The sequence below is a fragment of the Dendronephthya gigantea genome, unplaced genomic scaffold (assembly GCF_004324835.1).
Source record: "Dendronephthya gigantea isolate DGI-Jeju-01 unplaced genomic scaffold, DenGig_1.0 000034F, whole genome shotgun sequence".
Lineage (NCBI taxonomy): Eukaryota > Metazoa > Cnidaria > Anthozoa > Malacalcyonacea > Nephtheidae > Dendronephthya > Dendronephthya gigantea.
Genome location: NW_021163044.1, coordinates 529,140 through 554,033, shown reverse-complemented (window position 1 = coordinate 554,033; position 24,894 = coordinate 529,140). Strand labels below are relative to the sequence as shown.

The following is a 24,894-nucleotide window of genomic DNA, read 5'->3' as shown; positions in this document are numbered from 1 at the left end:
CGTTTTAAACGAATTAATTTTCAGGGAAAGATTTTACTGCATTTGAAAAGTCGTTATGGATCAACAGGAACGGATGGGCCAATGGTGGGAGTTGTTTTACTTTCCATAAATAATGACGTCAGATGACTTGATGCACGTGAAGTGGAGGATGTTATGATATATTTAATATAACACAAGTTTATCTGCAGTATAAATGATGTATTTTAAAGGGTGACAGAGGACCAGCAGGAACTCCAGGACTTCGAGGACCACAGGGTGAACAAGGCAACCCAGGATTTTGCCCAGTGGAAATGGTGAGTTTGTTTGTTAGCTAGTTTGTTAGACAGTTAGCTAGCTGTATCTCAAATACTGTTTATTTCCTCTCATATAGTGTAGCGGAATGCAAAAAGCAAGGTTATTAGTATCGCGTGTCGAAGCCTTGGAACATTTTGTCAAGCACCAAAATTCAGATCAGACTGATGGTCAAACCACAGACAGTCCATTTATGGCATTACGCATCACGTCTGATATTTTACTCACTAAGGCAAATTTCTCGAATGGTAAAATTCCTAACAAAGTGAATGTGAATATTGCTTTAAAGAATACAGCTCCTGTGACAACCACTGAATCACACGGTGGAAAGTTTTTGGTTAATTCTACGGTACGATTAATGGATCGCAGTAAAGTAAGCGAATTGCAAAGAGGTAACATAATGAAATCTCCCGTGGTGGTCGATGGAGTTGCTATGACAGAACAACAGGTACTAAAACAAACTCAGTAATCTTTTGCTGGGGACGTGTTCAAATTAAGGACCAGATATTGGTTCGTTGCAACAATAAAAATGTTTTAATTCCATTGTTTTATTCATAGTTTGAGAAACACCGATCAGGATTTCAACAAGAAGTTCCAAGCATAAAGAAAAATCGGTAGAACTTTTATGGATTAGTGTCATGGATCTTATGGATCAGTGTTATTATCAATTACAAATATTCAGTCTAGTGTCGACAATTTGTAACCTAAGATAATCTAACCTCCAAGGCAGTCAAGATACTATGCAAGCTCTCGTAACCCAATATTTTCCCTTTTACAGCATCCCTGTAGCATGAGATGGTTCGAAATAGGATGGGATGACGGCGAAATCGAGGGGCTGAAATGGACAAAGTCTACGATGATGTCCGCTGACCTGGATAACTGTGATAACTGAATATAATCTATAACTGGGCAACACAATGGTCGTCAAGCAACAAAGCCTACTAGTAGCCTAGCGACATAAACACACAAGTGTTTTTAGCAAGAAAATAATATATCCTATGCGAGAATTTGAAATTTTCGTGTTTTGATACTCATTTGGGTGTTCTAAAACAATCCTTGTTGGGTTTTTAAGGTCAAAATAGTCATCATTCTCGCCGGAAAGGAAACTCGATATAAATTACTAAACTGCTTAGCTTGCTAAAATGTTTTGTTAATTTTGTGTTTAGTATAGCGAAGTTTCTATTGTTTCTATATTAAAGTCCGATTTCACAACCGTGATTTCACCAGCGCCTTCCGGCCATTTTAGATTTGGACTGGGGAGAGTACTCGGGGATAAATTAAGGTAGTTGTAAGCGGATATAATTTTTTTTTCGAACCATATCCGTTCCATATATGTTTAATACCAGTATATTTTTGTATGTAAAATTTAGAAAGCACGCCAAAAAAAAATTGGGGAAAGAACGTAAAAGAGATCATCCAACCTATGCCACAATCTAACCTGGTTATACAACCGGCTGCAATATTCAGCATAGTTACAACTACGAAAGGTGCAAGGACAGTTGCTATAGGAAGAACTCCCCCCCATAACTCACATCTTAACGGCCGTCTAAGGGGGAGATGCACTACGGCCCCCAGACCATGATGTATGTGCACCTAACCGTTACGTCTCAGTGAGAAACAGAGTATGCATCGCCACAAGCCTAGCGTCATAGACGAATCAGCTACAGTGGCTAGCCTTGAGATAGATGATAAATTTAACGTATTTAAGCTTTTCCTGGTCTCGGGAGGCGGGCCCTAACAAGTATATCCACAGAAAATAACTAATGTGGCACACGCTTGGAAATGTCAAGATTTAAACGCCTAAACGTTTTTTAAGTTATGATTCTGTTTTATTTTCGGGGAATGTTAACGTCCGATCTTTCTTCCTGATTTCAAGATAATTGGACTTCGGAGTTTGGACTTCATGTCTACAGTTTTGCGCATTTTTAATTGTTTCATCTTCGTTGATTCTGTTTCATTTTCAGGGTATATTAAAGTCTTCTCTTCACTCTTGATTTCAACAAAAAAATCGGCGGTGTGGGTAAGTGGTTTACCTATTACCATAATATGTGCTTGTTGTCGTTTATTGTCGGTTGTTGTCGGTACTTGTCGGTTGTTGTCGGTTCTTGAAGTCACTGGTCACACCGAAGGGGTTCAAGATGGTGGATTTTCTGGCTGAAAACAATCTTTGTGGTCAAACTCTGTTAAAGCTTGTTAGCAGAGGAAATGCGATCATTGCAGAGCTCCTACGTCTTTCAGACTTTATCCCTCCAGAATTTCGCCTTGACAACAAAAGAAATCAGTTGAAATATGGGGAGGTCTTAACCGATTTCTCCTACTTCCGTGGGCCTGATTTTTACGAAGCAAAAATCGATGCAAAGCCAGTGAGTATGCACTGTCTATAGGTTCTCATGCATGTTTTATTGTGTAAATGAATATATTGTCACTCCTCTGATCGATAGATATTTGTTGTTATAATAGCAACATGGGAAAACTTCATGATGAATTAATTGAATTTAATAGTGAAATTTAATATTAGGTGGTGTACTATGGATGGTTATAATTTTCGTGGTGTGGCTTAAGTTGACTTAAATATGTAATATGCAACCAATAATGGTTTGCCAGTAATTTGCAGGGTGAATTTTGTGTAGAAAATACCAAATATCCCCACTTTAGATACCACTTGGCATATTGTGCTGTTTTGTACTTGTAAGTGGTTGGCAATTGACCTTGTTGGAGACATGCTTCTACTCGCAGCTCCATGCACTGAAGCAACAAGAAAGGTCTTGCAACTTTAGTACACCTTTCTTACAGCTACCATAGTGATAGGAGATCCATTTGTAGTTTAACCTTGTCAGCAAATCTGTGCCATGGAATGCACCTGGATCAAAATGACTGAATCCCCCTTTTTTGTTGCTGAAGGGATATTGTGATATATTTTGTTTTTGTTTTTCATAATAGGAACTACAAGACCTTGATGCAGAATTTAGAGAAAATCACATTGATATTTTAACCCGGTTTTTTCTTGCCTTCGAGAGTGTTTATAAATATATCACTGACTTAAACAGGTTAGTATGATAAATGCATACATGTACTGTAACCTCTATGGTAGGTTGACTGTCTAAAGCGGATGTTTGAGAGCCATGAGTGCATGATATCAATACAATATCAGAACAAAGTCATAAAGTTGATTCAAATGATTATAGATTTTTAGAGGAACTTGATGAAGGTGTATTCATCCAACAAACATTAGAGACATTGCTTATTAATGCTGATGGAAAACAACTCATGGTTTGTGCTTAATAAATGTTACCATGTTGATAAAAGTACCAGTATACACATATCAAATAAATGATTTTATGCAATGTCTTTGTTGCCTGGTTTATAGGCAGAGGCACTGTATCTTTATGGTGTAATGTTATTGCTTATTGATATGAAATTTGATGGTGAAGTACGAGAAAGAATGCTGGTCTCCTACTATAGATACTGGTATGAATTACTCAAAAGATCCTCACGTTAGGGTAAGATCGACTATCATGCAAAATTATTCAATACAATTTTAGTGCTTCAAGGGCAGATATTGAGTCAAACATAGATGATGTATGCAAGCTGCTTCGTAGTACAGGATTTGCACCTGGAAGAAGACCACCTAAGTATCCTGAAGATTACTTTAGGTACGTGTACTTGATTTGTCACATTATCCACATGTATGGTACTTCTACATTTAATCAATTCGTTGTTCAATGAATATGTAGGCTAAAGTTAAGCTTCATTTCTCTGTATATCCTATGCTGATTCTGACAGCAATAACAACAGATTTTTATTTTATTCAGTCGTGTTCCAATATCTAAAACATTTATCAAAATGCTGGTTGGACGTCTTCGCTCAGATGATATATATAATCAGGTAACTATCAGCCAGTAATATGACCTCGTAGTCTAATTATATAAACCTTGTGTAGAAAGCGAAAGGAGGAAAATGATAATTTATGTATATTCTTAGGTTTCATCTTATCCGCTTCCGGAGCACAGGAGCACAGCCTTAGCAACGCAAGCAGCAATGTTGTATGTTATACTGTATTTTATTCCTGATATTCTTAACTCCCAGCAAGCTACAATGAGAGAGATTGTTGACAAACATTTTCCTGATAATTGGGTAAGTTATATCTATTAGAAATGCATCCTAAGCATTGTCATGTTTTATTAAAATCTCTTGTGGTCTTGCCCAAAACAATATCCTTCCATCATGCTCTGCTGTAAGTCTCAAACACCTGTACCGCCTCAATTGACAGAATGGGTTTGGATTCAGATTCACACTCCATTTGGCAGTATAGTGTTCATAGATATTTAACATGTCTGACCATGTTTCTGAGTGCAGCAAACTCACTTTAACGTAGCAAATATAATTTATATATAATTTCATTAATTTGTTTACTCTGTGACTCAGGCAGGGCTCTACAGGAATCACCAGTAATGGTGTGACAAAGTTCGTAAAACAAGCATGATTTAATGAACCTTTTTGTAGGTGATAAATATCTACATGGGGATAATTGTGAATCTTGTGGAACAATGGGAACCTTATAGGGCTGCCAAGACTGCCCTGAATAACACTGTTGAATTAGCAAATGTGAAAGATCTTGTGAGTTAGAAGAAATTTGATAATTTATACAAATAAACCCTACAAATATAATTAGAGCTTAATATAGCAATTATATAGCAATTAGGGTATAATTATATGCAATTAGAACTAATGCAAAGAAATTGTTAGTATATACCATAAAAATATTCATTCTTTTCTTGTGGGTTTTGCCTTTCAGGCTGTTCGACATATTGGTAATGTCCAGAAATTAAATCTACAGGTAATGAAATTGTTTAGACAATAAAGATCACATGTATTTTTAATCATTTTGAGTAAATAATTTTGTTTTTTGGTGAAGGTTTTGAAGTTTCTCAAGGAAGGCTTTCTTACTGAGGAGTATGTTCTGGACAATATTCCAAAACTAATGAACTGTATTCGTGATTGTAACGTCACGTTACGTTGGGTTTTATTGCATACCACTGATGGAGGTAGGGTGAGGTTGTACAGTCGAATTTCTTAATAATTTGACGTATAAAGAAGAAGATATATATGATGGAACTGGAAGATAGTTTATTCTATGAGGATAGCCCGATAGAGAAGCTTGAGACAACTAAATTTCAAGCAAATTTATTTGTTTTTAAAGTTTCAGAGAACCAGAAGCGTTGTCGTGCCATACGTGAAATTGTTTTGACAAGCGGTTACAATGCCAACTATTGGTTTGATATGCTGTTGAATACGGCACAGTTTGAATACGTTGTCAAAGAACTTTTTAAAAAAATGCTCTCACAGAAGCAACAGAAATGGGAATTGAGCAAGAAGGAAAGTGTTGACAGAATCGATGAACTGGCTGATGTTTTCTCTGGAGTGAAGCCTCTTACCAGAGTTCAGAAGAACGGTAGGTTTTGGAGTTTTGCAAAAAAGTATCCTTCTTCCATCTGAGTTTCAGTTCTTCTCCTAAACAGAAAACCTGCAAGCGTGGTTTAGAGAGATGTCAACTCAAATCCAGTCCCTGGATTACGAAGATTCGACGGCAGCCGGTAGAAAGATTGTACAATTGATGCAAGCTCTCGAAGAGGTAAACTGAAGACATCTAGTACATAGTCACATCTGTTTGAAATATCATGACATGGGAAATTACGTGGAATCGCGTGCGCTCGATGCAATTGACAAAACCTCGAAAAGGTTTTCAAATGTATCGATAGGAAAATATTACGGTTTAAATCTGGACAATTTCGCATCAGTCTGTGGGGTGACTTCAGATACTAGCATTTAAAAAAGACCAGCTAAAACGTATTGATATATTTCATTCCAGGTTCAGGAATTTCATCAGCTTGAGAGCAATCTGCAAGTTTGTCAATTTCTAGCAGACACAAGGATGTTTCTTCATCAAATGATTAGGACGATCAATATTAAAGAGGAGGTGAATGTTTATGCAACTTTAGGGTAATCTGTATTGATTTTATTTTGATGTTTTCGTAAACATTTCGTTCTTTTTCTAGGTGTTAATTGTCATTCAGCTGGTCGCTGATCTCTCGTATGCCTGGATTATCATTGACAGGTGTGAATGATCGGATACAACCGATACAAAAACAAAACATAATCCCCAAAGATTAACATCTTGAAACCCAAAATATAGGTTAAAACAAGACAAGAATGATGTGTTTCAAGATGTTAATCTTCGGATTCGGTTTTGTTTTGTGTTTCTTGAAATTGTCAGCTGGTATACACCATGGTTTTTACAGGATATTTTCTTCTCAGTTATACAGGGAACATGCAATCGGGAATTAAGAAAAGTCCTTCTCTTGTGCGAAAATTACGAGCCACGTTTCTTAAGGTTTGTATATATCACCGTGCAACTCTGAACAACACTTGAAATAAGACACGGACGGTTGTATCTTCTTTTCAGATGGCATCAGCACTTGATCTACCCCTCGTTCGGATCGGTCAAGCGAATAGTCCTGATTTAGTCAGCGTGTCTCAATACTATTCTGGTGAACTTGTGAGCTATGTTAGGAAGGTAATGTGTTCCCACAGTAAATTATTTGACTGTATTTTGTTTGCACAGTAGTTTAAAGATGGTTATGTAATTCTCCAACAGGTTCTACAAATCATCCCCGAATCAATGTTTGGTCTTCTTGCACAGATCATTCAAATTTTGAGTAACAAAATGAAAGAGGTACAGTACAGTAAGCTTAAGCTTACCAACCCCCCTCTCCCCAATCACAGATGCGCCTTTTCCCTAATCTATTGACCCGTCGTATCTAAAACTCCAATTCCCCTCTCACCAAGAGCACCATAGATTTCTTTCACTAGTCTTGCTTATATAATCTCGACAGGTTCCGACGCGATTGGAAAAGGAAAAACTTCGTGAATATGCTCAACTTGATGAACGCTACATGGTATGATTCCTCTGACTTGTAATTTGCAATAGTTTGTTTCATTTACGACATCCCAAGACAAACTATCACAATTATGCAAGGTCTTAATCTTGTCATCTTATTTAGGTTGCTCGACTCACGCATAGCATCTCCGTGTTCACTGAAGGTATCCTCATGATGAAAACAACACTGGTGGGGATAATTAAGGTAAAGATAAGCGGGAAGAGACCATATACGTACTGTACACTCACTGTTGCCCAGGACATGCTACACGCAAGAAGATATATTTTGACAAAATCTCGCTGGTTCTTTAGGTGGATCCAAAGCAACTTTTGGAAGATGGTATTCGAAAGGAGCTCGTTCGTCAAGTGGCTGGAGCTTTGCATCAGGGGTTGATTTTCAATCCTAAAATCAAAGTACGTTTTGGGTATTTTTCGATACAGAAAGTGTGTTTGTAAAACACATCTGGGGTAGTTGTAATAAGACTCCTAAGTCTCTTAGGTTTTATACAACTGGCTGTGGGGTTACATTACATTAATCGACATTCCAAAATTGCCTTTTTTTAATCAGACGGAACTTCGCCCAAGGCTGAAAGAACTTGGTAATCGAATGGACGCGTTTAAGAGATCTTTTGAGTACATTCAGGATTATGTGAATATTTATGGCCTGAAGATTTGGCAGGAGGAAGTTTCAAGGATTATTAATTATAATGTTGAACAAGAATGCAATAGCTTCTTACGAACCAAGGTGTGTATTGCCCCACAGTTTTTGTCCCAAGTCGTGATGTAAACGTAAGACTCCTAGAAAGCTTTAACGTCAGGATGATCTACTGTACCGCAGGTCTATGACTGGCAGTCGATCTACCAATCAACGACCATCCCAATCCCTATTTTCCCGCCCGTTGACGAATCCGTAAATTTCATTGGACGATTAGCCAGAGAAATTTTAAGAATCACCGATCCAAAGTAAGTCATAATTTCCACTTCGAAAAAGTGGAAGTAAGTGTTTAGTATACTGTACTATAAAGGATCTCTATAGTGGAAGCACTTTGAGGATCTTTGCTTCTTTCGTGGCTTAGGTCGACGTGTTATATCGAGGAAAGTGGAGCCTGGTACGACCTCAAAACTAAAGAAGAAGTTGTAAACTTAATATTATTTCGCGAACTACAGTACAGCGTTGATTCGTTTGGTTTGACTGGATTAGACAAACTCCTTTCATTTATGATTGTCAAAGAACTACAGGTTAATGACGTTTTTAGATCATTATTATAATACATAGTCCGTGATACTGCATATCTCGTAGTTCATGTCATAGGCGTTAAAATTATACTAAATTGCCTGAATGATTTGCATCAGAGAGGGGATGACCAGTTATTTCCGTATATTTTAGATGTTTGTACGCATCGTCCAAGTTTCGCTGAAGAAAGATACAGCAGTTCGTGGGTTTCTTGAAAACCTAGCTGCGAACTTGACGCCAGTGAAGAAAGTTGTTGGTAGGTGTTCCACCTTCCTTCTTCTCTCCAATTCTCTGCACTGGGTCTAAATGATTTCTTTTTACTTCCAGCAAATCCCCTGAAAGTCTATCCACAAGCTTGTCAAAAGTGTGCCAAGCTATGGCCGCAGTTTCTTGAGACTATTATGAAGGTATAGTTATGTCTTGAAAATAATCTCCCCGCTTTCTTGATCCGGGGGTGATGTCGCGTATACTAACCGTACTTTCATTATTTAGATTGGCCAGATGCAGTTATTACGAAGACAAATTGCAAACGAGTTAAACTTCTCCTGTAAATTTGACTCGAAACATTTTGAAAGTAGTTTAAACACTATGAACCAGTGAGTATATGATCTTAGGCAAACTGGATGGTCCTGAATTATCCTCTTGGATTCATCTTAATCTTAATCCTAAATCTATAGTGATCTTAACCTAACATGCTTTTGCAGATCTTTAATCAAAGATATTGAAGCACATTATCAAGATCCTAATAAACCATACCCAAGCGAAGACAGTCCATTGATGTCTGAACTGTCGACATATCTCGAGTCTGCTGGTGTTCACGATCCGCTAAAGAAGGTCTGTTTCTTTGTCTTAGTTTCTGTCCTGCAATGTAGATCACTGAGATTCGACCTCTTTAGTTTTAGAAAAACTTTATATTTATCTCATTGTTTGTGTTGTTTGTATGTAGATCTATATTACAACCCAAAGAACTGGATTTCTTCCTTTGTTATCTACGCTATGTGTCGTTTCTCAATTACCCAAGTTGGTTTATGTCAAACACTTAGGTAAGTTTCTCTTTTAGTGGTAATAATCTACTCGTCATTAGTACAGCACAGTACAGCGAAGTACAGCTTTGGATAATAAAAGTACAGTATAGTACAGGGAAGTACAGCTTTGGATAGTAAAAGTACAGTATAGTACAGTACAGTACAGTACAGCGAAATACAGCTTTGGATAGTAAGAGTACAGTCTAGCACAACAAAGTACAGCTCTGGATGGTAAGAGTACGAATTATATAGTACCATACAACAAAGTACAGGAAACAAAGAACTGCATTCGACTTTATTCCGTTCATTTTAAGCTGGTATGGTCCCACGGAAGCCAGGCGAAGGTGTAGATTGTGTTCCTTTTATTGTTGGTATAATCACAGCTTTGAAACAATACCATGTCGAAACCACTCATCAATTCTTAGCCTGTCTTGGACAGTATATTAAATCATCCGTAGACTCGACTGCAAGGTGAGAACTGCATGTGAAATATTAACTTGTGATTTTTAACCTCGTTCTGTTTTTGACTTTCTTTCGACTTTTTGTGTAGTGGGAAAACTGTCGACCTTCCAGATGATGTTGTGAATGCTCTGGCGTTTTTCGAAGATTTCTTGCACTACAGTAAACTATCGAGAAAGGTCAATGCTTGTTTTTGTTTTGCATGCATAGGAAGTGAAAAACATCGAAAATAGTTTTAACTAATTCACTTGGAAAAATACTTCCTGTTCGACTCTACCAAACGGCCTCGTCTTTAAATGCAAACGCTCTGGTTCCATCCTGCTTTAAGAGTGTCGTTTTCAGAAAGATCAGTTTAGAACCAGACAGATCTTGAAGCAGAAATATAGCAAAGCTAGTTCGGTTGTTTTAGAAAGAACGAGGCTGGGTGAACTACTTAATATTTCAATCTTTTCACAGGTGGCTGAAGAACATGTTCCAATGTATTTACTGGATCAGTTTAGACAGCAAATGCCATAAGATGGTGCAGATTTTTCGTTAATATATCGTAATTATAAAATAATCATAATTCAAAATGTAAAATGGATCGATTTCAGAATACTAGCAAAATATAAATATTTCGATAAATTTTCAATATGCAAAACCACAATCGTCGATTCTAACGAAAGCAATACGTGAAAAGTAATCATTTTGTCAACACTGTTAATAATTGTTTGTTTAGATTAATTATAGATAAACAAGTGTAGACTATGCAATCCACTAATCTTTTGTCGTTTTATAATTATTCGGCAAGTTGAAATTTATTAATATGAACGCTAGACGCTGTTGTCTTCCTGGCGAAATTTTCTCCCCCAATTCTCCGCTTTCTTTCCGAGACCCCTTCGGAAGGGCTGAATGGAGACGAGGGAGAGAAATTCGCCTGATTGATACAAAACTAGTCAGGAATATCATGGGGGAGTTATAGAGTTTTACAATATATCAATCTCTGTATATATATAAATTTTATAAACAGTCTGACAAATTTGCATTCACGTGTATTTTCAGAAAATTGAACGATGAAATTGCTATTTACTTGTTTGTTTTGTGTCGTTTCTTGTTTTCCATCAGACAGGTATTAGCCAATGCTAACGGTTTGACCGAACAGCTGTGGAAATTAGTGAAGATTTATAAGTAAAAGATAATAGATTTTCAAATCTGAGTTTTCATAAGTGACGCGTAAGCGAAAAAAGGGGAACATTTTTACTGTGTTTAGAAGTCAAAAGAATTTGATTGCATTCGTAGCACAAGGTATGTCGTAGAAGGTAGTCAAGTAATGAGTGTTTTTCAGTTTTATTACGAAGCGATGTGATTCATGTTTTTATTTAACTCTTCAGGAAATTATCTTCAGGATGATTTTAGCGTTTTCTGTGATTGCGTTGCTGCTTCCAAGTTTATCCTGGCAAACAGATCAACTCACGTGTGAAAATATTCTGCCAGCGTCAGTTGATACCTCGATCTGTGATGACATCAAATCTGCCGTTTTCATCTTTCGTTATGCCGTCCGTGATATCGACGTCAAGGTAACGATTGCTCTAAATCTTTTTTTCATTGAAAAGATCATCCCTCTAATCTGTTCAAATCATCAGTAAGAAACCATGTTTTGAATCCTGTAGTGCCAGTTCCACGTCAACACAAAACCTGAACCATAAAATGATTACTTTGAATTGTTCCTCGCAATTTTTATAGACACTAACATGCCATGTTTTCTTTCTAGGTTAAAGAGACAGTGCTTACATCATTGAACGAAGCTCAAAAGATCCTGGATTCAACCATGGCTACCACAATTGATGATGTAAGAGGTTTTGTGAAGAACAGACGGAAACGCAGCTCTGAAGGTTAGTGTGGTCAGCATGGTGCTTGATGCAACTACCAAATTCCAGGTTATTTTCTTGTAGAAAGGTGCGGAATCTCATTCATTGATCGATCATTTCAGCATAATCTTTGTTTTATAGATATGCAAAGCAAAGTCCGTGCTCTTGCTGAACAAACAGCAAAGAATATTGACGCGGCAATCATTTTGGCAGAGAAGAATATTCGCTCTTCCATTGCACTCGCTATTGTTAACACTGATATCAAGAATGAAAAAATAAAGACCGAAGCTTTAAGCATATTGCACAAGGTGTTAAACATTGCTAAAGGTAGTGTGCAATAAATTATATGCAATTTATCCTATACGTTGGCTTGTAGTCGTTCCCGAAAGGAATGCAATCCGTGAATTGGTATTTTCCTCTCAGGCGATGAATTGACACGTCGTGGAACGGCTTATGCCATACAAGACGCTCTCTCTCAAGCTTCAGAGGAGGTGAGGAATGCCATGAAAGAGGCTGTAACTACGAGCATTAAGGAATACAAGAATGTCATGGACTTCTTTGCATCACGTTTGAAAGAATTGTTTAAAAAGGCGAACTTTAAAGGAGGTGAGAGTTTCGTCCGTCTGTGTAATTAACTTTTCATTTTGAAAGAAGCCCAAGGCCAAACCCAGGTAGACAGCATGTATCCCACGAATTCTTAAACTTGTTTATTTTTTCAGACGTTGATCAAGCCGAGCAAGATATTGAAGCTCTAGCGATCAAAGCATCGTTATCTTTTATTCAATATTACAACGAGACAACCTCAGCAGCTATTATCAAAGCAATCCAGAGTGTTGAAGGATTGTTGTTGAAGTTTAATGATATTGGAAACGATAATCCATACGGTAGGTATCCATACTCTTTCATCTTCAGCTGGGGAAAACTCTGCTCAAATTATCGTGGAAACTGTGCAAAAAGTTCTGTAACAACTCCATATTTTCTATCTGTTTCTATTGTATGACTTAACGAAGTAATACGAGAAACAAAATGCTCGTATTAGTTCGCCTTATCCATGATAATTTCTCGTGATATAGTTCTGACCGTTAGCAAAATACTCATTGAAGCAGCTGGAATGCATGTTTCTGAAGTGGTGGACGAGACAAACCAAGTTGCTAATGAGGAAGTAAGAAAAAGAATCATCGCTGACGCGGACGAGATGTTGAAAGATTACCAAACCATCGAGGGGCTTTTTAAGAAACATGGCGTGTAAATCATCATATTAAGGAATCTTAAATAAAAGTATCTTCTAAAAGATATAATTTTGTATTTTATAAGAGGAAAAAAGTGGTAGCGTTTGCAACCCAATCCGTGCCGGCGTTCAACCGATATTAAAGTTTGAGATTCTTACATATAGATTTGCGTTATGCGCGATTGTGATTCACTGAGTGGGTTTGAGTTCACCCCAACCCAAAATGCTTGACCAAAAGTGCGTGGTAGTTACTTCACGCATGCGTTAATCGAAATCGAGGCGAATATCTTCAGATTTTTTTTGGTGAAATTTATTCGACAACCGTGGAAATACGAATAGTAACTGAGAAGTTGCAAGTGGGCAGTTTTACTTTTACAACGATTTACTTTTTTTTTGCCTTTGTGAAGACGCATCTGAATTGAAGAGATCAAGCATCAAAATGCGAAAGGTTAAATAATATTCTGAAATAATCTCAGAATCATTCGCGTTGAGGCCGTTGCCCCCTGCTGGATACCCTGAGGCTTTTCATCACGGAAGTAAATACCGTCTCGTGATCTGGGTTGTAAATAAACGAAGTGAAACAAACTTTTAATTTATATCTTGGTCTGGTGGAGATGTCGACAAACAATGATTACGATTCCACTTTTAAAATCCTAGTCTTGGGGGACAGTGGCGTAGGAAAAACATGTCTAATCTATCGTTACACCGAAGGAATATATTCTGATGTTTATGTTTCCACCATAGGTGGGTTCTTCAGCCCCATAATTGATACATTGTACAAAAATTGCAACATTCACTTTTGTTTACCAGGCTTCTCATATTGGCATGTATAATCTTACTTATTCTTTGCAGGTATTGATTGCCGTACTACAATGCTAAATGTTGATGACTTGAAAGTTAGGATGCAAATTTGGTATGAATAATGATGACATTAATGTACGACTTGATTTGCAGCATACACATTTCTAATTCATGTTCAATTAGTGATTCTAATGCTCTCTAATGTCTCAATTTAATACTAGGGATACTGCTGGCCAAGAGAGGTTCCGAACATTGACAAGTGCTTACTACAGAGGAGCAATGGCAAGCATGTGTTATTCAATCTAATTGACACGTTTGGAGTGAAGGCTGAAGCTGTAAATTTTTTACCCTTGTAGGGCGTACTTCTTGTTTATGATGTAACAGCTGAAGAATCCTTCAGTCATGTCAATTCTTGGTTAAGGAACATTGATGATGTTAGTTCATTTTGTAATCTATATGTGTTGCGTAGGTGGAGAATATTTCACTTTCAAAACATGTCTTAAGAATGATATTGTATAATATCTTATTATTAGAATGCAAGTTCAGATGTGTGCAAAGTGCTAGTTGGTAACAAGGCTGATCTTAATGACAAAAGAGTGATATCAAAAGAAAGAGGGGAAATGGTAATGAAATGCCTGTTCATTTTTTTGCCGGCGTTGTGAGACAAAAATTGTATGTAGCTCATTTGAAAACTCTGATTTACTTCTATTAGGTTGCACAGAATAATAATTTAAAGTTTTTTGAGACCAGTGCAAAAACTGACATGGGAGTCAAAGAGGTACTTGTTTAAATTGCCTTTGAACAGTATCATCTCTCATTTAATTAAACACTGTTGTTTGTTTCCTGAAGGCATTCAAAAGTCTAGCACATTTGATCAAAGATCTTAAAGATAGCAAGGTTTGTTGTGATCTAACTCTTCAAATCAAAGAATTCCCTTCTTTATTTTTTTTTCATTCCCATCTTTATTTTTTTTTATTCTTATATTTTGTTGCAGGAGGCAAGTCTTCCAGATGAAATGAACAATTCTCTGCGTATGCCAAATCCTGAACCAAGCAGTTGTTGTTGATCATAACTTTGGCTATTTATGAAATAAAAGAATTGTTTGACACACATATTGTAAAATGCGGATATTCTAATCATGTGAATGAGTTCTTTCATTGCAAGCAGATCGTGATCAGAACTAAAGTTGTAAATAATAGAACTTAATTAAAATAGTGTACAATATTTTAATTTTTAAGTCTCAGTTTGTATGGCTCAGCACTTTGCCAATCCAGTGAGCTCTGATATATATCGCTCAGTGCTGAGTGAGTCAATCCAGTGAGCAATGATATATAGAGCTCGGTGCGCCAATGTAACGAGGGGGCCTGAAACCGAGTATTCTGACAGGAAAAGATGGCGGAAATTTGTCACTATTTCGCAATGACGAAAATATGTTTTGTTTTTGACAAACTGCGAAAGAAATAACGACTGTTTTTAATCCACAATATATCAAAGCATAATGTACAACGGTACTTCTCGCAAGCGTAGCTGGTGCGAGCTCTTGACTGCTGTTAAAACAACCAGAACTTTGTCATTAAGACAGTCGAGCCGAACCCCAAATAATTTTACATTTAGCGATACAAAATTATACTTTCTGGCCTTGCCAGAGAACCGTAGTGAATATACGTTGTTTTATGTGGACTTGAAGCCTGGAGAACAGACAGAACAGTTGGTTGCAGTTCCTACAGCCAAGTGGCATTTGCTGCTGGACCTGGACAGTCTTAGACCTTTTCAGGGATTTTCACGGGAAGAACAATTGCTCAGGGAACGCAAGCGCTTAGGAAGCTTTGGCATTACGTCGTATGAATATGATAAAAATTCAAGAAGTATTCTATTTCCAGCGTGCAGTAGTTTATATATGTGCCGAGATCATGTATTGCCGTCGGTAAGTATTTCATTTGAGACGGACGAGAGCATGAATTGTATTTAGAATGAAGTGAAAAATAAAATAAAATGCAAAAGTAGTGTAAATCAGTGCTGTAGCTATATGCTGAATTGGGGAGGTACATATTCATATATTTGTCTTAAATCCCTTTCTGATTTTTTTTGAAAGTGATAGTTCCAATGATACTGTGTATTAATATTAGTATACACTTAGTCCACACCCCCTGAATCAAGTGCTCCTGCTATATATGTTAATATGTAGCTCTGCATTTGCCTGATTTACTAGGGTAGGTAGGTAGTTAACCCTTTGCATTGTGAATGGTTAGAGGTACAGGGAATAATCCTCCCCTAATGGTGAATCTAATTTTGGTATGATATCTGCATGGGTTAAACACAGCATGAATTTTATTTCCCAGAATCCTGGTGACTCTAATGTTCCTCTCGTTCCTGGTGAGGTAAAAACTCAGAACAAAGAATCCAGAATGGATCCCAAACTATCCCCTTCCAACCCTAACATCATAGCATTTATCCATCACAAAGACTTGTGGGTTTGTAATGTAACAACTGGTCGAGAAAAGCAATTAACGTGGACTCACTCTGGTTTGCCACAAAGCAGCGCTGTTGATGAAACAGTTTCTGCAGGAGTTCCATCATTTGTAGTTCAGGAAGAATTTGATCGATACACAGGGTACTGGTGGAATCCAAAAATGAAAAGTGATAACAAATTCTGCATCTTGTATGAAGAGGTATGGTGTTCCCACATTTTTTCTATCATTGCTTAAATCTCCTACAAAAACAGATCTTTTATAAGATAAGATGATGAAGTTTTATCCATTAAATCATCAGATGTCCATTATTCAACAAGTTTAATCTAAGTTTTAAACAGAAAGGGAAACATGTTTTGTTCTAGGTTGATGAAAGTGAGGTTGAGATTCTGACAATGACGCCAAGCGTTGAGGCGACAGCTCCATGTGTTGCTGAGTCATACAGATATCCTCGAGCTGGTGAGTTATTGTTGTTTATAGCCACCTGGTTACACCCCTGAGCACCCATATTCAGTTTGTAAATTTTGTTTGTATTCAGGGACACAAAATTCAACATCATGTTTGAAGATTGTTGAATTCTCTATTGAGGATTCCGGACAGGTGAGCTTGGTTGCTACAAAATTAGTTTGAAATATGCATTGTGTGATTAGACCTTGGATTACCACCCTAGGTGGAACATTAGACAATGTATATTGTATTGTATTGCATCTGCAGGCAATAGTACATGTTATTATACACCTCATATTTTTTTGTTGTGCTACAGTTCTCTGAGAAGACAACTATATATCAATTGAAAGTTTCGTTACATGAAGTATTCCCTTGGTTAGAGTATATTGTCCGCTGTGGTTGGCTGCCAGATGGTGAAGGGTACGACCAAGTCAATCTTTATCATCCTTTGGCCAGTCATTCAGATGGTTTATTGTGTTTTCTTCTTTTAGTATTTGGGCACAACTTTTGGACAGGTCTCAGCAACGCCTTGTGTTGGTTGTAATACCTGTGTCCCTCTTTGTCCCAACTATGCCTGAGAATAGCATGGATTATGATGGTACAGATCCCTCTGATACCATAAAGATCCTTATTGATGAGACTTCAGATGTTTGGATAAATGTAGGTTCAATAATATTAAGTATACACAACCAGAATTACAAATGCCAGTCATCTATTGAAGGCCAATAGTTTGTACACTTTGCAGGAATTATTTCATTTGAAATCAATAATAACTAAGATACAACTGCAGGTTTTCCTTTACTGGCAAATACATGTATAAACCTCCAGGTCCTACAATAGTACAGCTTTGCAAATTGTTTTTGTTCTGTATTTTAGGTATGTGATATCATGCATTTCTTTCCACAACCAACCACAGGGTTAAATCACGTCAAATTTCTGTGGGCAAGCGAAATGTCAGGATTTCGTCATCTCTACCTTGTTCATGTTAATTGCTCCCAAGTTGTGGAACAAACTTTTGATGATATCACTAAACACGAAGCAACGTATCACCAGTTTACGTCTGGTGATTGGGAAGTAGATGGTAGCAAGGTGTGTTCAGTTTGGCACCTATTGTATGCTATCACCAGTTGAAATATCATTAAGTACAGTGGGATTCAATGATTGCCTCTAATGATGCAACTTTTCTATTGTAGATTTGGTTGGATGAAACTAAGAGTGTTGTGTACTTCATGGGAACTAAAGACACGCCTGTTCAACTGCATCTGTGAGTATTTCTATACTCATTTATTCCTCGAAGTTATGTACAGTGTTTTAAGATGTCTAACAGTTCAATTCTATGATAATTTGCCAGTTATGCTGCTTCATATGAGAACCCCTCTCAAGAAGCTGTACGACTTACCCAACCTGGATTCCATCATAAAGTAACCATGAACGAGGTACACTGCTGTACATTATTGTACATAATATACCTTTATCTCACATGGGGGATTGCAATTTGCAATCTTGAACAGTTTTCCTGTTTCATGTTACAACATTCTTTGCTTTTCCAGGAATGTAGCTTGTTTGTGACTGTGTATTCATCAATGAAAGATCTACCTGCAGTGACCGTCTATCAGATTGTTCATACTCCTCTACCTCATGGTCGAGGATCAGTGATTTCTGCTAGACCTTGTTTTCATATCAAACCTCCTGGTAAGAACGGTCAGATTTGTACTGGATACGAAGTTTTTTTCAGTATATATAATAATATTGGGTGCGCGTAAAATATTTGTTTTGTATCTCTTCCGTGTGTAAACTGAACATACAAAAATAATTTGACCAAATCATTTGCTGTATAGGCCAGTTGAATGAAACACTTTGTCCTGAATTGCTTAATTTCAAGAGTCCCAAACATGGTACGTTATACTCAGCATCAAATCATGAAACGTTGCCGCGTGCTGCATGTCTCGTTTTTAAATCTTTGTAACATCATCTTACAGGTCACGATGTTTACGGCATGGTGTTCAAACCACCGAGTTTTGATCCGAAAAGGAAATATCCTACGGTTCTGTTCGTTTATGGTGGACCAGCTGTTCAAGTTAGTAGTTTGTAAAAACATTTTGCTAGTGTCGGAACGGATATCCACCCAACTCACCCCACCCCCAGCTACAACCCCCCACCTACAATCCCCCTACCCCCCCTCCCACCTACCTACTTACTAATGTTATTTCTTTACAGCTAGTGACTGATTGCCACAAAGGTATTCAATTCTTGCGTCTGCAGACGTTGGCCATGCTGGGCTATGTCGTGTTAGCGTTTGATTGCCGAGGTTCCTTTCATCGAGGAAGACTGTTTGAAAGTCATCTTAAGAGCAGCTTAGTGAGTTGTTAATATTTTGTTAAAATATCAAATATTTAATATCTGTAATCCACTGTTACCCAGACATGAATAGGGTCATTGTCACTCAATGTATTTTATATAATACATAACTAACATGGTTGGTTACAACTGCAGAGTATACATCGTTACTTGCTTCTTTCGCAGCTAAATTTTCACTGCATTTTCCCAGGGTCGCGTGGAGATTGATGATCAGGTCGAGGCTCTGTCTTATATTACTGAGCAGACTAACTATATCGATATAACCCGCGTAGCTATACACGGATGGTCCTATGGTAGGTTTGTTTTTAAATTCTCGCTATTTCGCTAACCAGCAGAGTTCAGACTTGCAGCGGTCACACCTTTCTTTCTGCTTTGACGTTTACGTGAGTGCGTTGAGTGCCATTTTCATTAACATTCCCATTCCATTTAAGGTGGCTATCTATCATTGCAAGGCCTGATCCAACGACCAGATATCTTTAAGGTGAGAATGGTTGATAGTTTAACACTGTAGTGTCTTTCTGCCCTGGAAAGTTTTAGAAACACACTGCACTCTTCACCACTAGCACTCGATGATAAAATCAAACTAGAATTGCTCTTACATGATTATACTTCTGTACTGTCCAACTTAACAATCTCTGCTATTTACCATCCTTCAGGTGGCAGTTGCAGGAGCTCCGGTTACGGACTGGGAGGCCTACGATACTGGTTATACCGAGCGCTACATGAACACGCCACAGAACAATCCCATTGCGTACGAGGAAAGTTCAATCTTGAACAAGGCTATGAATTTTCCAGACCAGTAAGTTGAAGTAGTATTTAGATTTTGTGTAATGAAACAGTGTATATATCAGCGTTGGCAGAGAAATGCTGAGGTCTTTTTTTTATTTTTTTTAAAGAGAACATCGCTTGTTAATTGTTCATGGTTTAATCGATGAAAATGTCCATTTTCATCACACAAGTTTGTTGATTGACCGTTTGATTAAAGTTGGCAAGCCTTATCAACTTCAGGTATTGTTGTAGCTCCTATAATATACTTTATTCGTTGGAAATTATGGATTTACCTTCTCGTTACCTTCACGATTCAATATGGCTACACTTTTTTTTAAAGGTTTATCCGTGTGAGCGTCACGGCATACGACAAGCAAGGGCCTCTGAACATTACGAGGCGACTGTTTTGACATTTTTAGAGCATCATTTATAATGAAACTGAATAATTTGATATACTGGCGAGAGACGATTGAAATTCCCATGATTGAAAACGAAGAAGCTGAAAGCAAGCTTCCATGCACCAGAAAGCTTTGTTTCTCGCGTAGAAACTCTGCCAAGCAGTTGAATATTTAATCTTTGCATGCAGCAGCGTCACAAGTAGCGTCAGAATCAGTAATCTTCGCCGGCAAACTAAACGCTAAAACAGCAAAGTATAAAATAAGTCTGTTGTTCAAGAATCGATTGTTGCTTTTAACTCAAAATAGGAGTTTGGTGAAATGAACGATACTGAAAATGGCGGATTATTTATCAAAACAAAGGTCTTGAGTTACCCAACTTAGTCCTATAAAATAGGCGGTTCTAATCAAGAACTTTCACTATGGAACTTTCGGTATCATATTCGTTAAATTTCTGGTTATTAAGTGCATTTGGAAATAGCCTGACGTGAGAGATGATCCGTCATCCTTGAATGATCTACAATTTGTTTGAATGCCTTTTAATAATAAACGATTCATAAAACCACAGTATAAAGACATATGTCTTTATACTGTGATAAAACTCTTGTATTTTAGTTAGGTAGGATAATAATGATGTAAATATAAACGGTTTTAAAACGCCTGGAAGAATTTGCCGGTAATGAAATTGCAATTTGCACAATTCTATAATATTTTGGCTGGTATTTTGTCAGCAATAATGTAATGTATTTTATGTATATTGTATATTAAATTTTAGCATTAATGGTTGCTACAATATATTTAACAATTGTGAAATTGGCCGCCCGTTTTATGCAGAAAGCTAAATGCAGACATCAAAAAGAATAAAAAACTTTATTTTATATTATTTGCAATATAAAAACGACACATATATACAACAACTTATAAAATCCAACTCAATTAATCCTTGTGCAAACCATCTCACTTGACCCGTTCAAGACAATGCTGCTTAGTGGCTCTATTCCACAGATCTGTTCTGTTCTTCAGCCTCGGTGGCAATTCATTTCTTTGCTGCTGCTTGTCTTGCTTTACGTGCTGAATAAAATAAATATTTGCATTTATGAGGTAGTAAGAAATACTATTCACACCTCGGAATTCTAACCCAGTCAGCTAATCAGCAAATACCTCTGTCATTGTTTCGTAAGATGAGTCGAGACGCCATGTTTCCCAAGCCTGGTGTCAGAAATGCGTGGCCAAACTTGAGCAGAGTTTGGTTTTGTTCTAGTTTTTTCACCATCTCGCGTTCACTTTTTGCACCAGCCGCCTTTGACTGTCAAAATGTGATGGAGAAATCATGATTGAAAAAATGTGAAAGTTCTCCGTTTGAACGTTTCACAAGTAAACGTAGACTACTAGCTTTGTGTAAACTGCAACCAGATATTACTTCTAAACTGGTTTCACAGAAAGAATCGACGCTTCGTCATCAAGTCTACATGAAATTAAAACTAAACTATTTTTACTGGATAGCTCTGTTAGTTCCAAACTGTTCTTCCTTGGAATCCTGCGAATAAAGATCATATCTAAACTAAACTAAATTCTTTTCCAAAGTTGTTCAGAGTTAGTCCGAGATCTCTCCGGTTGTTTACCTGGTTGGCCACCTTTAGTTCTGTTAGTGTTGTGTTGTTTTCTAAGACTTCAAGTATTCTCTATAACAGCAAAGCTTCGTTTGGTTAAGCTGCGATATTGTCGAGGAACTGAACTCACAAACAAGCATGGATTACGTACCACAATCACATCTCCTGACAACATGTTGGATTCCATATTTAAGTAGACAAGACTGCTATTATTTTGTAATGCTTCTGCAAATTTCTGTGAAAGAAAAGGGAGTTTGACGATAAAAAATATTGGGATAAAACAAATTGACTAGGGCGAAGGCAGCAAACAGCTGGTACTGGTAGCTATAAACCAAGCTATCAGGCACTGAGATTCCTACCAACCAGGCACTGGGATTCCTACTAGTCATATACACCGAGATCCCTACTAGTTGGGGTGATCCCTACCAATCCGATGTTGTTGCTCATTTTCGTATTTGCAACGGATATTCTTGTCACACAATCCATTCTTGCAAGGAACTCTGCGATGGCCACCAAAACGTCGTCCACTTCTTTCATGTTGTTCAACATAATTTCTGTCAAAGTCTTATCAAAATCCTTCAGTCTACGAAATAAACCAGTCACATCCACCTGCTGCAGTTCTCCGTAGTAATCCGAAACGCCTTGGGATGGTTCGTATGACTGACCTAAACGTATCCACATAAGTATCAACTGAATGGAAACCTTCTCCTGAAGGATGGAATATACTGCATGATCCGCTAGGGACAAAAATCTTCGCATGATGAATGGTGTTACGTGGATAAAAACGTTTAAGAGCTGCAAGCGCTATCTGGACAAATGAAGTTGCTATACTCAATACTCATACTTCGATTCAAGTTCATAATTCCATGTTTTCGACATCGACAGTATACGTAACCCCATTATAGAATACAAATATTTTCTAGGAGCGCCGCATCATTGCAACCTAGTAACCCACCTTTTTTCTCGTCCAGTTCTCTTAATGATTCTTTCATTTCTCCAGCCTCTGTTGACGAACTTTGCTCTTGAGTTAGCAAGCTGTGGATACCTAAGATACCTTTAAATGAAGATATCGTTATGTTATGGAAAGTTGCTTTTCCTTTTCTACCCAGAAAGATCACGACTTTCTGTCTCAACACGACCCGATCCAAGAGACTCCCTTTTACCTGCAAGATCCTGCAAATCTTTTTCATTTGCCTGGTTCACAGCTTCATCCCATTCATCAGGAAGTACGACTTCAGGTTCTTTCTTTCTAACCTCCGGCCGAGGCTTGTAGTCTCGACCATGAAGCGGAAGGTAGTTGTCGCCTTCGATACTTTCAATAGAGAGTTTCTCCATTTCTTTAATTCGATTATTAATGTCGAACTTGTGGGACGAGGGTGGTTGTAGTTGACGTTCATGAACCGGTAGAAGTTCATGCTGTGAAATAAAGAAAGGTTCATGGATTCTTGTCATATACCCCTGGGAGGATTTTGCTAACCAAAATTGGAAAAAGATTGGGGTGATGCTTCAACAAAGTTAGGACAAAGTTGAAACAATATTTGGATGATGCTTAAACGAAACTAACACAAAGTTTGATTAACAATATTTGGGAAATGCTTAAATCAGAAAGGTGCTTGAACGAAGCTGAGACGAAATTGAAACAGCATTTGGATGATGCTTGAACGACATTGTAACGAGATTTGGACTATGTTCAAACGATGTTGAGACGAAACTGTAACGAATTCTGGAGGATGTTTCATCGAAGTTCGAACGACATTTTGATAGTGTTTTTAAATGAAGTTTAGACGAAGTTGGAACAATATTCGGATGGTGCTTGAACGTAGATGAGAAAAAGTTATAACGAGATCAGAATGGTGCTTGAACGAAGATGAGACGAACTTGGGAGTACAATATTCGATTGATGCTTGAACGAAGTTAAAACGAAGTTATAACGAGAACAGAATGGTGCTTGAACAAAGATGAAACGAACTTGGAACACTTATTTGGTTGGTGCTCGAACGAAGATGAGACGAAGTTATAAACGAGACTGACAGAATGGTCCTTGAACGAAGATGAGACGAAATTGGAACTATGTGATGATGCTTGAATGAAAGACGAAGGGACAATATTTTATATTTGAGTGATGCATAGAAGATGACTTGGACTTGGAAAATGATTTAAACCAGGAAGGATAAAATACATTTTCAACATTTCATGAATGGTCGTACTTCGAGGTTTTATGAGCCTACCTCTGGATCAATTTCATCTGACAATGCTTGCAGGTCATCATAAGAAAGTCCTTCTAATATTTCGTCAATATCCTCCGTCATTTTTCTCTAGTGGAATATGTATTATTGTGTACTTTGTCTAGAGTGTTGAAAATTAGGATGATTGTTGGAGATTTACCGCGCGAACTCGGCTTCATAGATCATCATGTAAGTCTCAAAAATCAAATGAATTTGCCATAAAATGGAATCGGACGATGGTACGGCTGCATAGTTTGACAATATGCCGATTCGTTCAAGGGCTTAGATCATTTTTATCTAGCTCAGCCTCACTCTATAGCTACTGTCACACATCCACACACAATAATACAAATCGCGGAATATATAACCCAGATATAGTTATGAATAGTGTTATGCATAGAGTTGCATTTAGCAACATTGTGACGCAGAAATGTTGTAATCTAAATACGTCTATGAATACAATTTGGATATAACTGCCGGTACATTCATAGACTGTTTATATCACTAACTAACTAACGAAAACCAATTGACAGATTATGTATTAGAGTTTATTATACAAATGTTTTGTTGTTCAAAGATTTGCCTACGTAGGATTACGGTCTAGGCTAAACTAGACTTCTATTTGTACCACGATTTCTTTGAGTGTTTTATAATTATTCTTCTTGTCGTTCTGATGTCTCAAAACTGTGCTAGAACCTACCTTTGGTAAAAACATGAAAGGCAGCTTCTTCCGGCAAATATTGAAGAAAATTGTGTCAACTTTCCTCGCAGAGTTTGCTGTTGACCCCTGTTGCCCTCACA

The 24,894-nt window shown here is 37.5% G+C and overlaps 5 protein-coding genes across 6 annotated transcripts; 4 read left to right on the top strand and 1 right to left on the bottom strand.

The window, feature by feature from the left end:
- Positions 1-2,020: 2,020 nt before the first annotated feature.
- Positions 2,021-11,014, top strand: LOC114525409 (WASH complex subunit 5-like). The gene is made up of 31 exons (XM_028546740.1): positions 2,021-2,654; positions 3,232-3,338; positions 3,477-3,561; positions 3,659-3,759; positions 3,834-3,944; positions 4,104-4,176; positions 4,273-4,425; positions 4,795-4,908; positions 5,087-5,128; positions 5,207-5,336; positions 5,492-5,743; positions 5,811-5,923; positions 6,161-6,268; positions 6,348-6,406; positions 6,607-6,682; positions 6,755-6,865; positions 6,947-7,024; positions 7,185-7,247; positions 7,353-7,433; positions 7,541-7,642; positions 7,797-7,973; positions 8,067-8,191; positions 8,305-8,467; positions 8,616-8,718; positions 8,790-8,869; positions 8,955-9,058; positions 9,167-9,296; positions 9,409-9,505; positions 9,802-9,958; positions 10,038-10,125; positions 10,403-11,014. Exons 1-31 carry the CDS (start codon positions 2,430-2,432, stop codon positions 10,460-10,462), a joined length of 3,468 nt encoding a protein of 1,155 aa, XP_028402541.1. The 5' UTR covers positions 2,021-2,429; the 3' UTR covers positions 10,463-11,014.
- A 112-nt stretch (positions 11,015-11,126) lies between these two features.
- On the top strand, positions 11,127-13,072 carry LOC114525410. The gene is made up of 7 exons (XM_028546741.1): positions 11,127-11,230; positions 11,317-11,502; positions 11,697-11,817; positions 11,935-12,120; positions 12,217-12,399; positions 12,513-12,677; positions 12,867-13,072. Exons 2-7 carry the CDS (start codon positions 11,332-11,334, stop codon positions 13,040-13,042), a joined length of 1,002 nt encoding a protein of 333 aa, XP_028402542.1. The 5' UTR covers positions 11,127-11,230; positions 11,317-11,331; the 3' UTR covers positions 13,043-13,072.
- Positions 13,073-13,528: 456 nt separating this feature from the next.
- LOC114525472 (ras-related protein Rab-8A-like) lies at positions 13,529-15,036 on the top strand. The gene is made up of 8 exons (XM_028546836.1): positions 13,529-13,765; positions 13,874-13,934; positions 14,044-14,104; positions 14,179-14,256; positions 14,356-14,445; positions 14,535-14,600; positions 14,672-14,719; positions 14,817-15,036. Exons 1-8 carry the CDS (start codon positions 13,636-13,638, stop codon positions 14,886-14,888), a joined length of 606 nt encoding a protein of 201 aa, XP_028402637.1. The 5' UTR covers positions 13,529-13,635; the 3' UTR covers positions 14,889-15,036.
- Positions 15,037-15,213: 177 nt separating this feature from the next.
- On the top strand, positions 15,214-21,143 carry LOC114525260 (dipeptidyl peptidase 9-like). Its single transcript, XM_028546490.1, has 18 exons — positions 15,214-15,746; positions 16,162-16,491; positions 16,656-16,749; positions 16,829-16,890; positions 17,054-17,157; positions 17,229-17,397; positions 17,614-17,826; positions 17,931-18,001; positions 18,089-18,173; positions 18,288-18,429; positions 18,576-18,632; positions 18,717-18,814; positions 18,955-19,095; positions 19,286-19,388; positions 19,527-19,576; positions 19,752-19,894; positions 19,992-20,103; positions 20,204-21,143. The coding sequence occupies exons 1-18, from the start codon at positions 15,321-15,323 to the stop codon at positions 20,294-20,296; spliced, it is 2,493 nt and encodes an 830-aa protein (XP_028402291.1). The 5' UTR covers positions 15,214-15,320; the 3' UTR covers positions 20,297-21,143.
- A 13-nt stretch (positions 21,144-21,156) lies between these two features.
- On the bottom strand, positions 21,157-24,893 carry LOC114525262 (tropomodulin-1-like). 2 transcript variants are annotated; one of them, XM_028546493.1, is made up of 9 exons: positions 24,794-24,893; positions 24,097-24,183; positions 23,032-23,284; positions 22,824-22,922; positions 22,295-22,533; positions 22,020-22,103; positions 21,881-21,940; positions 21,420-21,564; positions 21,157-21,329 (listed from the first exon to the last, which is right to left on the bottom strand). In XM_028546493.1, exons 1-9 carry the CDS (start codon positions 24,806-24,808, stop codon positions 21,295-21,297), a joined length of 1,017 nt encoding a protein of 338 aa, XP_028402294.1. In that variant the 5' UTR covers positions 24,809-24,893; the 3' UTR covers positions 21,157-21,294. The 2 variants fall into 2 exon arrangements, with proteins under 2 accessions (XP_028402294.1, XP_028402295.1); XM_028546494.1 differs by having other exon boundaries at positions 24,097-24,214; positions 24,794-24,885.
- Between the last annotated feature and the right edge of the window lies 1 nt (position 24,894).